Source organism: Hemiscyllium ocellatum, chromosome 35 (genome assembly GCF_020745735.1).
Source record: "Hemiscyllium ocellatum isolate sHemOce1 chromosome 35, sHemOce1.pat.X.cur, whole genome shotgun sequence".
NCBI classification, from domain to species: Eukaryota; Metazoa; Chordata; class Chondrichthyes; order Orectolobiformes; family Hemiscylliidae; genus Hemiscyllium; species Hemiscyllium ocellatum.
The window spans coordinates 25,402,650-25,418,585 of NC_083435.1; the positions used below are offsets into that span (position 1 = coordinate 25,402,650).

At 48.2% G+C, this 15,936-nt stretch overlaps 1 protein-coding gene across 1 annotated transcript in view; it reads right to left on the reverse strand.

Annotated features, from left to right (window-relative positions):
• Nucleotides 1–9,259, reverse strand: part of LOC132832575 (zinc-binding protein A33-like) — a 29,428-nt gene extending 20,169 nt beyond the window's left edge. Inside the window, exons 1-2 of the mRNA XM_060850668.1 lie at nucleotides 8,828–9,259; nucleotides 5,867–5,962 (exon numbers count right to left, since the gene is read on the reverse strand). Of these exons, the coding sequence (XP_060706651.1) occupies nucleotides 5,867–5,962; nucleotides 8,828–9,259 (528 nt within the window). The remainder of the gene's footprint in view (nucleotides 1–5,866; nucleotides 5,963–8,827) is intronic.
• Between the last annotated feature and the right edge of the window lie 6,677 nt (nucleotides 9,260–15,936).

Sequence of the window (15,936 nt, forward strand, 5' to 3'; positions counted from 1 at the left end):
CTTCTCCCTGTATTCCATGAGATCTAACCTTGCTAATCAGTGTCCCATGGGGAACCTTGTCGAACGCCTTACTGAAGTCCATATAGATTACATCTACCACTCTGCCCTCATCAATCCTCTTTGTTACTTCTTCAAAAAGCTCAATCAAGTTTGTGAGACATGATTTCCCTCGCACAAAGCCAAGTTGACTATCTCTAATCAGTCCTTGCTTTTCCATATGCATGTCTCCAGGCCCACAGCAATGTGGCTGACTCCTACTGCAAGTAGAACAATAGGACACAGGAACGGATTCTTCAACCCACGATGTTGTGCTGAACATGACACCAAGTCAAATTAATCCCTTCAGCCTGCCCTTAGTCACTGTCCTTCCATATTCATGTCCTTATCTTATAGATTAGATTAGATTCCCGACAGTGTGGAAACAGGCCCTTTGGCCCCACGAGTTTACAGTAATCCTCTGAAGAGTAACCCATCCAGACCCATTTCCCTCTTACTAATGTACCTCACACTTTGGGCAATTTAGCATGGCCAATTCACCTGACCTGCACTTCCCTTTGGATTGTGGGAGGAAACCCATGGGGAGAATATGGAAACTCCGCACAGTCGTCCTAGGTGGGTATCGAACCCAGGTCCCTGGTACTGTGAGGCAAAAGTGCTAACCCCTGAGCCACTGTGCCCCTTAAGCAGCCCTTATCATATCCCCCTCTACCACCACCCCTGGCAGTGCATTCCACACTCCCATGGCGCTCTGTGTAAAAAAACTTTGCCCCTCACATCTCCTTTGAACCTTTGCCCTTTCACCCATTCTTTTCAAAGGCAAATACACCTTCCTGGCACCTTCCTGTTCAGGGCGCAGTGATCAGCTGGTAACCACAGAAAACGATTCTGTGAATACGGGGGTTGCTCTATGTACGTATTGTTGGATGAGATGAGACTGACAAGCAGGAGGTTGGGAGAACACAGTGAGCCAGGCAACAGCAGGAGGTGGAGAAGCCAACGTTTCCAATGTAACCCTTCTTCAGACGTGTTCAGATATGAGAGCGAGGTGTGTTTCACTCATTTTCCACCATCTGAGGGTTGTGTGGGTCAGTGATAGCGGGAATTGTTCCTGTTTGGAAGGAGGCCTGTGACTCATTGCCAAATTGGGCTGAGGAAATTCTCTGCACATGCCTGGGGGGGCTGTTGGGTCACCGGGATGCAGGGGTTATGGGATGTTCAGATTTGGAAGTGCTCACGAGCCCATCTTGATTCAGCTGATCCAAAATGTAATGGTTTATCAGCTCCCAAACAGACGTGCGCTCCTCAACTTTCACTTTTCCTTTGCTCCATTGCCCCCTGGAAGAGCTACAAGGGAATCCAGCCTGCAACCCCAACCCAAGCCCAAAAGCAGTTGACTGCTGGAAATCTGAGATAAAAACAGAGAGCGTGGGAGAAACTCAGCAGGTCTGGCTGTGTCTGTGCAGACAGAGAGAGAGAGATTCAAAGTTTGGGAGAAGATTTGTAGCTCGGGTGCTCGTTGTTGTGGTTCTGTTCGCCGAGCTGGGAATTTGTGTTGCAGACGTTTCGTCCCCTGTCTAGGTGATAACCTCAGTGCTTGGGAGCCTCCTGTGAACGCTTCTGAGATGTTTCCTCCGGCATTTGTAGTGGTTTGTCTCTGCCGCTTCCAGTTGTCAGTTCCAGCTGTGCGTTGCAGTGGCCGGTATATTGGATCCAGGTCTATGTACTCATTGATTGAATCTGTGGATGAGTGCCATGCCTCTGGGAATTCCCTGGCTGTTCTCTGTTTGGCTTGTCCTATAATAGTAGTGTTGACCCAGTCGACCTGGACCCAATATACCGGTTACTGCAGTGGACAGCTGGAACTGACAACCGGAAGCGGCAGATTCAAACCACTACAAGTGGCGGAGGAAAGATCACAGAAGCGCTTCACAAGAGGCTCCCAAATACTGAGGGTGTCACCTAGACAGGGGACGAAACGTCTGCAACACAAATTCCCAGCTCGGCGAACAGAACCACAACAGAGAGAGAGAGAATTTGAGACAACGGAGGAGTAAATTACTACAGATGCTGGAATCTGTATTGAACACAGCAAATGCTGGAGATCACAGCGAGTTGGATAACATCCATGCAGAGACAGCAAAGTAACAATTCGAGTTCAGATAGCTGTCGGTTTAGAGTTGACTGGGACAACACATCCATCTTAGGATAAGTCAAACAGGGACATGTGCGAGAATTCCTAGAAGCATGGCATTCCAACCGGATCTCTATCAACAAACACACTGAGTTAGACCCCATCTACCACCCCCTGAGAAAGCGAACAGGAAATGACATCAGCACAGGACATGACATCACCAACCCAAAGAAACCCAAACATATAAATAGAAAGCAGGAATCAGCAGCATTGCTTCTCCTGGAGGCCCATTGAAGATGTTACCTAGTAGGGGGACGAAACATCTGGAAATGGACCTTCCAGCTCAGCGAACAAACCTACATCCAGAACCTCAACCTGAGCTACAAATCTTCTCAAAACTCGCTAGCTTGCTATCTCTCTATCAATGCTGTCTGACCTGCTGTGATCTCCAGCATTTGGTGTTTTTCATCTTTCCCCTCAGCATCCTCTTTGGATGGTCCTCAATGAAGAGTCGTCTCAGCCTGGAAGTGGTCACTCTGTTTCTCTCTCCCCAAAGGCTGACATTTCTGATGAAGGGCTGATGCCCGAAACATCGACTCGCCTGCCCCTCGGATACTGCCTGACCTGCTGCGCTTTCCCAGCGCCACACTTTTCGACTCTGCCTCTCCAGCGTCTGCGGGGCCTCACTTTCTCCTCCTTCCTGCCCAGACCTGCTGAGTTTGTCCGGCACCTTCTGTTTTTGTGGTAGCCCTCAATGATTGTTTTCACACCTTGCAAGTACACAGTGGTGGCGAGGGGGTAAGGTTCACGAGCTGCTATGGGTACCCATCTCAAAACTCAGGCCTACTTCGCAGCAGGTTGGGGCACCCAGGAGGGCTTGGGATTTCCCTATGTTACAAGGAGGGAATGGTCACCGATAATCATTGGAACCAAGTCTCCTGCTTGGTGAAAAACCAAAATTTAGAGTCGCATCTCGGAGTTTCTCACCCTGGGCCTGAGAGGAGTAGGGTCTTTGAGTCATGCAGCACGGAAACAGACCCTTCAATCCAACCAGACCATAATCCCAAACTAAGCTAGGCCCACCTGCCTGCACTTGGCCCATATCCCTCCAAACATTTCTTATTCATTTGCTTATCCAAGTGCCTTCCAAACGTTGTAACTGTACCTGCGTCTATCACTGCCTCTGGAAGTTCGTTCCACACACAAGCTACTTTCTTGCAAAGAATTGCCCCTCATGTTTTTTTTTAAATGATAGAATCCCTACAGTGTGAAAACAGACCCTTCAGCCCAACAAGTCCACACCGACCCTCCAAAGACTAACCCCCAGACCCATTCTTCTACCTGATATTTACCCCTGATTAATGCAGCTATCCTACACATCCCATGAACACGATGGGCAATTTAGCACGGCCAATCCACTCTAACTTGCACACCTTTGGATTGTGGGAGAAAACTCACGCTCGCACCAGGGAGGAATGTGCAAACATCGCACAGACAGTTGACCGAGGCTGGAATCGACCCCGGATCCCTGGCGTTGGGGGGGGGCAGCAGTGCTAACCACTGAGCCACCATGCCGCCCTAAATCTTCAAATCTTTCTCCTCTCACCTTAAAAATATGCCCTGAGCTTTGAGATCCCCCACCCTTGGCAATAGACATCAGCCATCGTATCTATACCCCTCATGATTATTTAAACCTCTATCAGGTCATCTCTCAGCCTCTTACACACCAGTGACAAAGTCTCAGCCTCTCTCTTTAACTCAAACTGCATTCCAGGCAACATCTGGTCAATCTGTTCTGAACCCTCTCCAGTTTAATAATATCCTTCCTCGAACATGGAGACCAGAACGCCGCACAGCATTCCAGAAGAGGCCTCCTGTACAACTCCAACATGATGCCACAGCTCCAATATATAAAGGTTTGAGCAATGAAGGCAAACGTGCTAAGCGCCTTGTTAACAACTCTGTCTATACATGACGCGAACTTCAATGAATTATGTATCTGAACCCCTGGGTCTCTCTGTTCTACAAGGCCCTACTTTTAATTGTATACGTCCTGACCCTGTTTGTTTTACCAAAATGCAATACTTCATATTTATCCAAATTAAACTCCATCTGTCACTGCTCAGCCCATTGACCCAATTGCTCAAGATGTCTCGATAACCTTTTTTCACTGTCCTAGAGGAAGCCAGAGTGCTAATGCTAAGTTAAAGGTTGACACTGAATTGTCACATACCTTCAGACATGTCATAGGTCATTGCTTCAGGAACTGGGACATGTTACCCTGGTGCATTGGGCACGGGGAGAGCACTGACTGATGTACAGGACAGCCTACCCTGCACCTCTCTCATGCTGTACTCGATCTCGATGACTGCCCGACACTGGATGCTTGCAGTGGTGTTAGTCAGCCCTCATGTTCTCACTCCATAAAGTGCATTGGGATAACAAAGACAATGGTACCAGGCCCAGGGACCAGGACTGTCAGAATTTCACCACAAGGTTGGGTGGGCGAAACCTGGACTGGTGCATTGTGGGGAAGTTAGGTAGAGGTCTCCAGGCTTATGATAGAATTGAATAAGATAGACACAGAAATGTTGCTCCTTTTCGCGGAGTGTGCAAGTACTCAGGGTGAAGAGATTAGGTTTGGGGCAGAGGAATTCAGGGCAGGATCAGGAAGCAAAGTGGGAAAGAGTTGTTCTTTTGTCTGCTGTTGTAGGTTGGCAATGATTTCAAAGCACGGTGGCACAGTGGTTAGCACTGCTGCCTCACAGTGCCTGTAGACCCGGGTTCAATTCCCGACTCAGGCGACTGACTGTGTGGAGTTTGCACGTTCTCCCCGTGTCTGCGTGGGTTTCCTCCGGGTGCTCCGGTTTCCTCCCACAGTCACAAAGATGTGCGGGTTAGGTGAATTGGCCAAGCTAAATTGCCCGTAGTGTTAGGTAAGGGGTAAATGTAGGGGTATGGGTGGGTTGCACTTCGGCGGGTCGGTGTGGACTTGTTGGGCCGAAGGGCCTGTTTCCACACTGTAAGTCTAATCTAATCTAATCTAAAAAAAAGCGAAATTTCTTGGGCACTGTCAGGGACAGAGCAGGGGGATGAAATAGCCTGGATTGCTCGTCAGAGGGCTAGCATGATCTTGATGGGTTGGACGACCACCTTCTGTCGCATGATGTCATCATGCCTCCACCGTCCATAACGGGCAGGGGACGTACAGTCATAGAGATGCACAGCACGGAAACAGACCCTTTGGTCCAACTCATCCATGCCGACCAGATATCTTAATCTAATCTAGTCCCAGTTGGCCCATATCCTTCTAAACTCTTCCTATTCATACACCCATCCAGATGCCTTTTCAATGTTGTCATTGTACTAGCCTCCACCACTTCCTCTGGCAACTCATTCCATACACGTGCCACCGTCTGCTTGAAAATGTTGCCCCTTAGGTCCCTTTTAAATCTTTCCCCTCTCACCTTCAACCTATGCCCTCTACAGATGGATTCCCTACCCTGGGGTAAAGACCTTATCTATTTATCCTATCTATGCATGCCCCACGTGATTTTATAAACCTGTATAAGGTCACCCCTCAGCCTCCGACACTTCAGGGAAAACAGCCCCCGCCCTGTTCAGCTTTGGTGAAAGGCTGAAGCGCCGATGTTCATTGGCTGTTCAGTGACATTGGATTTTTGCTTCCACTTGCAAGTGTTCTTACTGGTCCACCAAAGACAATTGGATGGTTACCTTGAGTTCCAGAACTGCCTTTTCCTGACTGGCTTCGATCCCTCTGATCACTTCCACTCGCTTCTCCAGTTCTCCTGAAGATTCCTTCAGCTTTTCCTGCAAAAGATTGGACAAAAATAAAACAGTAGGCCTTGTTCACTTATGCGGCTTTCGGAGTGACTCGGAATGAGGTCAAGTCATTCTGCTCTCTGTTTCGGAGTTTGACTGAGAGCTCAGCGCTGCCCCCACTTTACCACAGGTATTGGTGGTTAGAGGTTTTCCTGTACAGCTGTGAAAGTTGTTATTATTTGTCTTATTCGATATCGTTGGCTGGAAATCTCCTTTCACCCATCGCTGGGATGATCGCAGCTGGAACAGTACTCCAAAACGTCCCGGTACCAACCAGAACACAACAGCCAATCTGTCTGTCACCCTACCCACCACCTTAAGCCATCACTTTCTCCATCATTGACACACAGTGGCTACAGTATGTACCATATAGAAGGCACCTGGTAACAGCTCTGGGCAATGGCCTAGTGGTATTATCACTGGACTGTTAACCTAGAGAGGCCTAGCTGATGTCCGAGGGACCTGGGCTCGAATCCAACTCCCCTTGATAGATAGTGGGATTTGACTCCCATAAAAAAACCTGGGTTTAAGAGTTTAATGATGGCTGTGAAAACATTGCTGATTCACTAATGGGAACGAATCTGCCATATTTGATTGAGTGTGGCACAAGGATGAAATCAACTAGAGAGAGTGAGGACGGGAGATCAGAGCCAACATGTGGTGCTGGAAAAGCACAGCAGGTCAGGCTGCATCCGAAGAGCAGGAGAATGGAAATTTTGGGCATAAGCCCTTCATCAGACATGGCTGATGACGTTCTTATGCCCGAAACGTCGATTCTCTTGCTCCTCGGATGCTGCCTGACTGGCTGCGCTTTTCCAGCACCACACTCTCGACTATGGCACAAGCATGCCGAGGAGAGTGTGGCACAGGGTAGCTCAGTGGTTAGCACCACTACCTCACAGTGCCAGGGACCTGGTTTCGATTCCACTCTCGGCTGAATGTCTGCCTGGAATTCGCACATTCTCCCTGTACCTGCATGGGTTGCCTCCTGCAGTTCAAAGATGCACAGGAGGATTGGCCATGGGAAATTATCTCGAGCACCTGGGGATGTGTAGGTTAGCCATGCAGAAAGGAGGGTTGACAGGGATTGGGTGGGATGCCCTTATGGAGGGTTGGTGTGGACTCGATGGGACGAATGGCCTGCTTCCAATTGCAGGGGCTCTCTGATTCTATTCAATGATCTGGCCTACAGGTGACTGCACGCCCACTGCACTGTGATTGATTCTTAACTGCTCTCTGGGCGATAAATGCTGGCCTAGCCAGAGATGACGACTTCCCACGAATTAATTAAAAAAAAACTCCCCCAAGCTCTGCTAGACAGCACCTTCCTAACTGTTCGCATTCAGAAGCGCAAGTGCAGCAGATGCTAGGGAGCACCGCCACCATCCGGAAATTCCCTTCCAATTCTGGCACCATTCCAACTGGGGCCGTGGACCTAACAAGGAAGCTGCGGATAGAATGGTCCCTGCTGAACGCGTACAGGGGTGGAGAGGGAAATATGTCCCTGGTGGTGGGGTCTGTTTGTAGATGGTGGAAATGGCAGAGGATGACACAATGTATCCAGAGATTGGTGGGTGGAAGGTGTGGACCAGGCGGGCTCTGTCCTTATTGTGATTTCCCCTCGGATTGGTGAATACTTGTGGAACTGTGTGGCTTTGAGTGTGCGTGGACCTTGCTTCAGTGCAGAGAGGACTTGACAGAGCTCTGGAGGGGGTGAGATCCTGTGAATGACTTGGACAGTCACAAAGTGGGAGTTGGACCTGTCGCTGTATCCAACTCGTAGCATAAAAGATACTGGATTACATAAAGATGATAACTGTGTCTTAACTTTCCGAAAAATGAGCCACACGAATGGGACAAGCAATGAAACAACGCAGGACGCAGAACTCAGACAATGTGGAACCAAGCCATTTGGCCCTTCCAAGAGATCACACCCAGATCCATGCTGCACTTCCCATGGCAAATCCACCTATCCCTATAACCCTGCATATTCCATGGCTAATCCACCTATCCCTATAACCCTGTATTTCCCATGGCTAATCCACCTATCTCTATAATCCTGCATTCACATGGCTAATCCACCTATCCCTATGACCCTGCATTTCCCATGGCTAATCCACCTATCCCTATAACTCTGCATTTCCCGTGGCTAATCCACCCATCCCTACAACCCTGCATTTCCCATGACTATCCACCCATCCCTATGACCCTGCATTTCCCATGGCTAATGCAGCTATCCCTATAACTCTGCATTTCCCATGGCTAATCCACCCATCCCTATAACCCTGCATTTCCCATGACTAATCCACCTATCCCTATGACCCTGCATTTCCCATGGCTAATGCAGCTATCCCTATAACTCTGCATTTCCCATGGCTAATCCACCCATCCCTATAACCCTGCATTTCCCATGGCTAATCCACCTATCCTTATAATCCACCAAGGCTGCACATTATGAAGCAACTTAGCATGGCCTGTATCCCCTAACCTGCACACCTTTGGACTACGGGAAGAAACCTGAGCACCCGCTGGAAACCCCTGAGAGAACCTGGGCAAATGTGCAAACTCCACCCAGACAGTCACCTGAGGCTGGAATTGAAACTGGGTCCCTGGCATCATGTGGGTGCCGCCCCAAGCACTGAGCCACCCTGTGCTGTTGTTGGGGGGATACCTATTCATTAGGGAAGGATCCTGCCAATTCTTCCCTGGTGTGGCCTACACATGACTCCAGTCCCAGAGGAACGTGGTTGACTCATAAGCTCCCATTCCCCCACCTCCATCTGGAGATGGAGCCCACTAAATGCAGACCCGGCAAGTGAATCACGCGCAAGCGGATAGGTGCAAGGCTCTTACCTGACAATACTGCAAGGTCTCGTGGATGGGTACAATTCGGTGCCCTTTATGTTCCCTGGAGACGCCGCACACCACGCAAATGGCCAATTGGTCGTCTTGGCAGTACAGCTTCAGCTTCTCCTCGTGGCGGGAGCAGAGGACGGGGCTGGGCTCTCCGGCAGGCGGGAGAGCGGGCCCGGCGTCCAGCCGCAGTTGCCGCACCCTCTCCACGATGTTGGCCAGCAGCCGGTTGCTCTTGAGCCGCAGCTGGGGGAAGGTCTCCCGGCACTGGGGGCACCGGAAGCCGGACTCCAGCTGCCCCCAGGCGTCGGCGATGCACGCCCGGCAGAAGTTGTGCTCGCACTCCAGCCTGACCGGGTCCCGGTACAGGTTCAGGCAGATCGGGCAGGTCACCTCGCTGGTCAGGCCCTCCGCCAACACCCACGACGACATGGCGTGACCCAGGCCAGGGAGCTCCGTCCACTCCCACCCAACATCCAAGGGAACGTGGCCAATCAGCGACTCTTCACTTTACACTTGGCAACTCTTTGGAATTAATATCAAGTTTCAATAGTTTAAGGGTCTGAGCAACGCCTCCCATGTCCTTACCCGAACCCCCCACACACGAGCCCTAGTCATCCCGTGGTCTGCAACTGTTCAGGGGCTCGGTGGTTAACACTGCTGCCTCACAGTGCCAGGGACCCAGGTTCGATTCTCCCATGTTGGGCGACTGTCTGTGTGGAGTTTGCACGTTCTCCCCGTGTCTGAGTGGCTTTCATCCGAGTGCTCTGGTTTCCTCCCACAGTCCAAAGATGTGCAGGTTAGGGCGGATTGGCCGTGCTAAATTGCCCCATAGTGTTAGGTACGTTAGTCAGGGGTAAACATAGAGGAATGGGTCTGGGTGAGTTACTCTTCGGAGGGTCGGTATGGACTTGGTGGGCCAAAGGGCCTGTTTCCATACTGTAGGGAATCTAATTGCCCGCTGACTAACACCCTCATTAGCACCTATTCATTGCCCCATACTGGACTTCACCCACTCCTTTGTCTGCCCACCTCTCTCTGTTTTGGGTCTATCTCCATCTATCATTTACTCCTCCTACCCTCCCCATCTTCTGAATAATTACCAACCTTTTCCCAGCCACCATCAGTCCTGAAGATGGGTCGTTGGACCCGAGACAATGAATCTGCTTTCTCGCTCCACAGATGCAGCCAGACATGCTGAGTTTCTCCAGCACTTCTTGTTTTTGTTTTCGACTCTTTCAATCGTCAAAGACTTCAGGCTCTCATAGAAACAGAGAAACCAGGAGCAGGGTGAGGCCATTTGGCCCTTTGGACTTTCGCCACCATTCAATACCATCACCACCAACTCTGGCACCCGTTCCTGCTTTCTCTCACACTCTCTGAACCCTTTAAGCTTTCCAACCCTTTCTTGAATTTGTACAATGTTTTGGTCTTAACTGCTCTCTGTGGTAGTGAATTCCTCTCATACTATACCCTTTCAGCTTTCTAACTCCTTCTTGAAATTGCACAGTATTTTTGTCTTAGCAGCGCTCTATGATAGTGACACCCACAGGCTCCCCACTCTCTGAGTGAAGAAATTGCTCCTTGTCTCAGTCCGAGATGGTTTGTCCCATATCCTTAGACCCCACTCCCTCGTTCTGGAGCCCCCTACCTTCGGGAACACCGTTCCTCTGTCTCTCATTCTCGTTATAATCGACCCTTTCTGCTTTAATTTTTCTCTCTGTTTCGCATTCTGTTAGTCTCGACCTCGCACTTCCTCTTCCTTCTTCTTCACAGTCACGAAGCCAGTGCTACATGAATCGATGAGCTCTTCACAACATGTTTGAACTGAAGTTATCAAGAAGCCAATTGTTTTGGAGGGGGTTGAAAATATACACTTTGTGTTTCAATCCCCACCCCAATGAAAATTTCCGTTGGAGTGTCCAACACAGGCTGAGGGGTTACCTGGCAGATTGAAAAATCATGAGGGGCTTGGATAGGATAAACAGACAAGGATTTTTTTTTCCTTGAGGTGGGGGAGTCCAGAACTAGAGGGTGTAGGCTTATGGTGAATGGGGAAGGATATAAAAGACACCTAAAGGGTAACATTTTCACACAGAAGATGGTGCTTGGATGGAATGAGCTGCCAGAGGAAGTGGTGGAGGCTGGTACAATTACAGCATTTAAAAGGCATCTGGATGGGTATATGAATAGGAAGGGTTTAGAGCGATATGGGTCAAGTGCTGGTAAATGGGATTAGATTAATTTAGGATATCTGGTCGGCATGGACAAGTTGGTCTGTTTGGTGCTGTACATCTCTATGACTCTATGATGATGACGTAGTATGGGCCATTTCGCACTTGAAAAATGGAATTGGCGAGGCAAGTGGTTGTTTTTGACTGGCACAGACCCACAGATGGGCCAAAGGACCTTTTCTTGTTCTGTACACCTGTACAACCATGACATATCTATAAAATAATGACTCTCCAACCAATCTCGTGAGATGGCTGTGGGCGAATTGAATGAAAGTTACCTCCCAAATATCACGTACAATATTCCTTTTTGAGCGTGCGGTTGGATCATTTAAATGATGTCCATCACAGTCCAAGATTAATGTCAATTTTCCCAGTTTCTTAAACAAAATGGGTGGCTGGTTATAGAATTGAGAAAGTAAGTGAATTGAGTTATTGTTAAGTTAATAATTCAAAGGCCCACCAGCTGTTCCATTAGACATCTTGGTTTTACGATTCAAAACTGGCGAGGGATGGGGGTCATGGGTACAAAAGGAGTCTATTCAGTCGCTTAGTCAGCGCAATCACATTTGGTCTATATCGCAACTCCATTTACTTGCTATAGTGTCATAGCGTCACAGAGATGTACAGCACAGAAACAGACCTTTCAGTCCAACACATCTATACTGACCCGATATCCCAACCTAATCCAGTCCCATTTGCCAGCACTTCGCCCATATTCCCCTCAGCCCTTCCTATTCATGTACCTCTCCAGATGCCTTTTAAATGCTGTAATTGTACCAGCCTCCACCACTTCCTCTGGCAGCTCATTCCATACACGTACCATCCTCTGTGTGAAAAGTTTGCCCCTTAGGTCCCTTTTAACTCTTTCCCCTCTCATCCTGAAACTAGGCCCTCTAGTTCTGGACTCCCCGACCCCAGGAAAAAGACCGTATCTATTTACCCTATCCATGCCCCTCGTGATTTTATAAACCTCTATAAGTCACCCCTCAGTCTCCAACGCTCCAGGGCAAACAGCCCCAGCCTGTTCAGCCTCTCCTTGTAACTCAAACTTCCAACCCTGGCAACATCCTTGCAAATCTTTTCTGAACCCTTTCAAGTTTCACAGCATCCTTCTGATAGGAAGGAGACCAGAATTGCACGCAATATTCCAACAGTGGCCTAACCAGCATCCTGTACGGCAGCGTCATGACTTTCCAACTCCTGTACTCAATATTCTGACCAATAAAGGAAAGCATTCCAAACACCTTCTTCACTATCCTAGCTACCTGTGACTCCACTTTCAAGGAACTCTGGACCTGCACTCCAAAGTCTCTTTGCTCAGTAACATACCTCAGGACCTTACCATTAAATATATATGATGTGGAGGTGCCAGTGTTGGACTGGGGTGGGCAAAGTTAAAGATCACACAACCCCCAACACTCAGCTCCCCTGTCCCTTGCTCTCCCAACATCACCCTTCCTAGCCAAGACCTCAGGATGAAAATGCCACGCCCAAGGAGAGAATTGGGGACAACGTTTAAAACAACCAAGTCCATTGAATACTGAGCTTGATTTAAAAGCCTGGATGTCATTGGAGGAACGGTAAAAAATGGAGAGGTTTCTAACATTCAGCAGGGTGCTGGAGGGAAAGGGTGAGGTCGCAGGGGAAATGGGACTCTTCAGGGAAGATTGAGTTAGACTGAGAAATGCAGATGTGGGTACAATAGAGCTGAACCATGCTTAAAATAGACTGGTGTGCACACAGAGAGAGTGAAATAGGAAACCAAAACAGGCAACACACCGAAGACACAAATCAATACTGCACTGTTTGACTAGAAATGGCTTGAGATTAAACTTCTACTGAACACACTCATATTGTAAGGATATCTTACCCCTGGTGGAATGACTGGACTTGGTACAGGGATGACTCAGACCAGGAGATCTGATGAGGTTTAAGGTTCACCGAAGTAACGGTAGCGCTCGATTTCGCCTGTTGACCTCTGAGCTGGCAACTTCTGAAACAAGGGTTTGAATTTACTGAAAGGAGATGTGACTGGTGTAAAAAGACGCAGGGGGAGGGACTCACTGAGCCAAAGAGGGTGGGAAATAAAACCACCATGATTGTACATCGGCGTTAGTTACAAGGACTGTACCAAAGTGGTTAACTTTAGCCAGAAACCCAGACTTAACAGAAATCAGCCAAAGGGGTGCTGATGCTGGAGATCTGAAGCAAATAAAGACTGAAAGTGTTGGAGAGACTCAGCAACTCTGTCAGGTAGCTTCTGTAAAACAGTTAATGTTTCCAGTCAGATATGGGTCTGCTTCACAACATTCTGAACTAGGGACTTGAAATGTTAATCTCTGTCTCTCTCTCTCTCTGCACAGATGCTACCAGGCAGACTTCCTGAGTCTCTCCAGCAATTTCTATTCCTGTGCATCACGCAGAGATAACTAATCCCATCCCTCGAAAGATGCCGCACAGCGTCACAGTCAGAGATTTTTAAGGCTGGCTGCGACGTTTGGTTACCAGGTCAGTCCCTGCTCCACACACTTGGAATGAAGACTACATACCGGAACTGGGAGAGTTTTTAACCTTGAACTGCTTGTTGAAGACATTTGTGCTAGCATTTCTTCCCAGTGTGGAGATTTGTGAATAAGATGACGCTGATGTCACCACTGATTTCACTGTCAGTGAGGGAAAAACATAATGTTTATAACACTTTCTGTGTTTGTTTCAGATCTCCAGCATCTGCAGCTCTTTGGCTGATTTCTGTTAAGTCTGGGTTTCTGGCTAAAGTTCACCACTTTGGTATAACCCTTGCAACTAACACCCATGTACAATCATGGTGGTTTTATTTCGAGTTGGTAAATGTTATGCTCCGAGTTCACTTTAACTGAATCAGTGCAAGGTTAAACTCAGGTTCAAAGGGTTGCCAATCTGACCCTGGCTGTGCAGCTCAGATTAAGATAACTTCCCTTCGTATCATTTTGTAAATTCAAACTGCACACATTGTCCCGACACTAACAGCATGTACTGAGATGGAAAGACTGATATTCGAAGCATTTAACAATTTTTTTACTAATTTATTCCTTGGCTCTATAATGCTGCACTATTTATTTCTAATTTATTTTTATTTCCTCAGGATTTGATCTGAATTATCTGCGTCTGGATATGTTTGTATCTGACACTATGTTGAGATTCCTTACAGTGTGGAAACAGGCCCTTCAGCCCAACAAGTCCACACCAACCCACCGAAGTGCAACCCACCCAGACTCAGACCCATTCCTCTACATTTACCCCTTCACCTAACACTTTGGGCAATTTAGCGCGGCCAATCTGTGATGATGTGGGAGGAAACCAGATCACCCGGTGGGAAACCCACACAGACTTGGGGAGAATGTGCAAACTCCACACAGTCAGTCGCCTGAGGCGGGAATTGAACCCGGGTCTCTGGCGCTGTGAGGCAGCAGTGCTAACCACTGTGCCACCGTGTCGCCCACATTGTGATGCAATATCTATAAACTTTTCACTGTCCTCACTCAAGTATGTGTGACAATATTGATTACAAACTCCTGTCTGTTGCCTTCAGGAATCCAGAACCATCTTCCCTTTTAACTGGCATCTCACTGATTCAGTTTGGCTGGAGTTTACAATTCACTCCTGGAGAGGGTGAGGGCTAATCTCCATGGATTAGAGGAGGTGACCTCAAGGGGTTTTTGAAGATGATGTTTTGGAGAGAGAGAGAGAGAGAGAAAAAAAACCTTTCCATCTGAAAATCCAAATTATCACAAAAGGGATGTGAAAGGATCTCTGTCTCCTTAAATGCTCTTTGGACTGTGGGAGGAAACCCAAGCAGACACGGGGAGAATGTGCAAACTCCACGCAGATAGTTGCCTGAGGCTGGAATCGAACCGGGGTCCCTGGCTCTGCCAGGCAGCAATGCTAACCACTGAGCCATCTTGGTGGAGAAAACACCATGCGATCTTTTGCATTCAAATAGTATTGTTACATTCCGAATCACAAGATGGGATTAGCAGTTCTAACAATATAGCCCTTCATCAGCAGTGCACTGTGGGGACCAGCCGAGAATGACAGTGACCCAGCGGTGAGAGTGCTAACCTTGGATGCAAAGTTAAAAATCACACGACACCGGGTTATAGTCCATCAGGTTTATTTGGGAGCACTAGCTTTCAGAGCGCTGCTCCTTCATCAGGTGGTTATATACATTCAAGATTGGTTAGACAGGATGTTAATCTGCAGGCGAGTCAAGCTTATAGTCAGGAAAGTGGTGTTAAGGACCTAACCAGCTAAGCTGGGATCTTTTATCAAAGCTGTCAAATGGTCCCCTCCTGATGGCGTTCCTTGTGACTTTTATAACTGAGTCTTGCAACCATGCAGCAGTTTCAACGTTCGCTGAAGACATCAACCATTCTAAAACCACTGTGCCTCAAAGGTGACAATTTGACTGATACCCAGTCAGTTTGTTCTGTTTTGTGTGTGTCTGTGTGTGTGTGTGTGTGTGAATGTGTCTGTGACTCTTGGTGTGTGTGTGTGTGTGTGTGTGTGAATGTGTCTGCGACTCTTGGTGTGTGAGTATGTGTGTCTGTGTGAGTGTGAGTGTGAGAATGTCTGTGTTGTGTGAGTTTGTTCTTGTGTGAGTGTTTGTCGGTGTGTGTGTGTGTGTGTGTGAGAGTGTGCACGCATGTCTGTGTGAGTGTGTGTATCTGTATGAGTATGGTCTATGTGTATGTATGTATTTGTGGTTGCAAATGTGTTGCTCGTCTTTGACCAGCAACACATTTGCAGCTGTGATCTCCAGCATCTGCAGACCTCATTTTTTACTCGTATGTATTTGTGGCTCTTGGTGTGTGAATGTGTATCTGTGTGAGTGTGAGT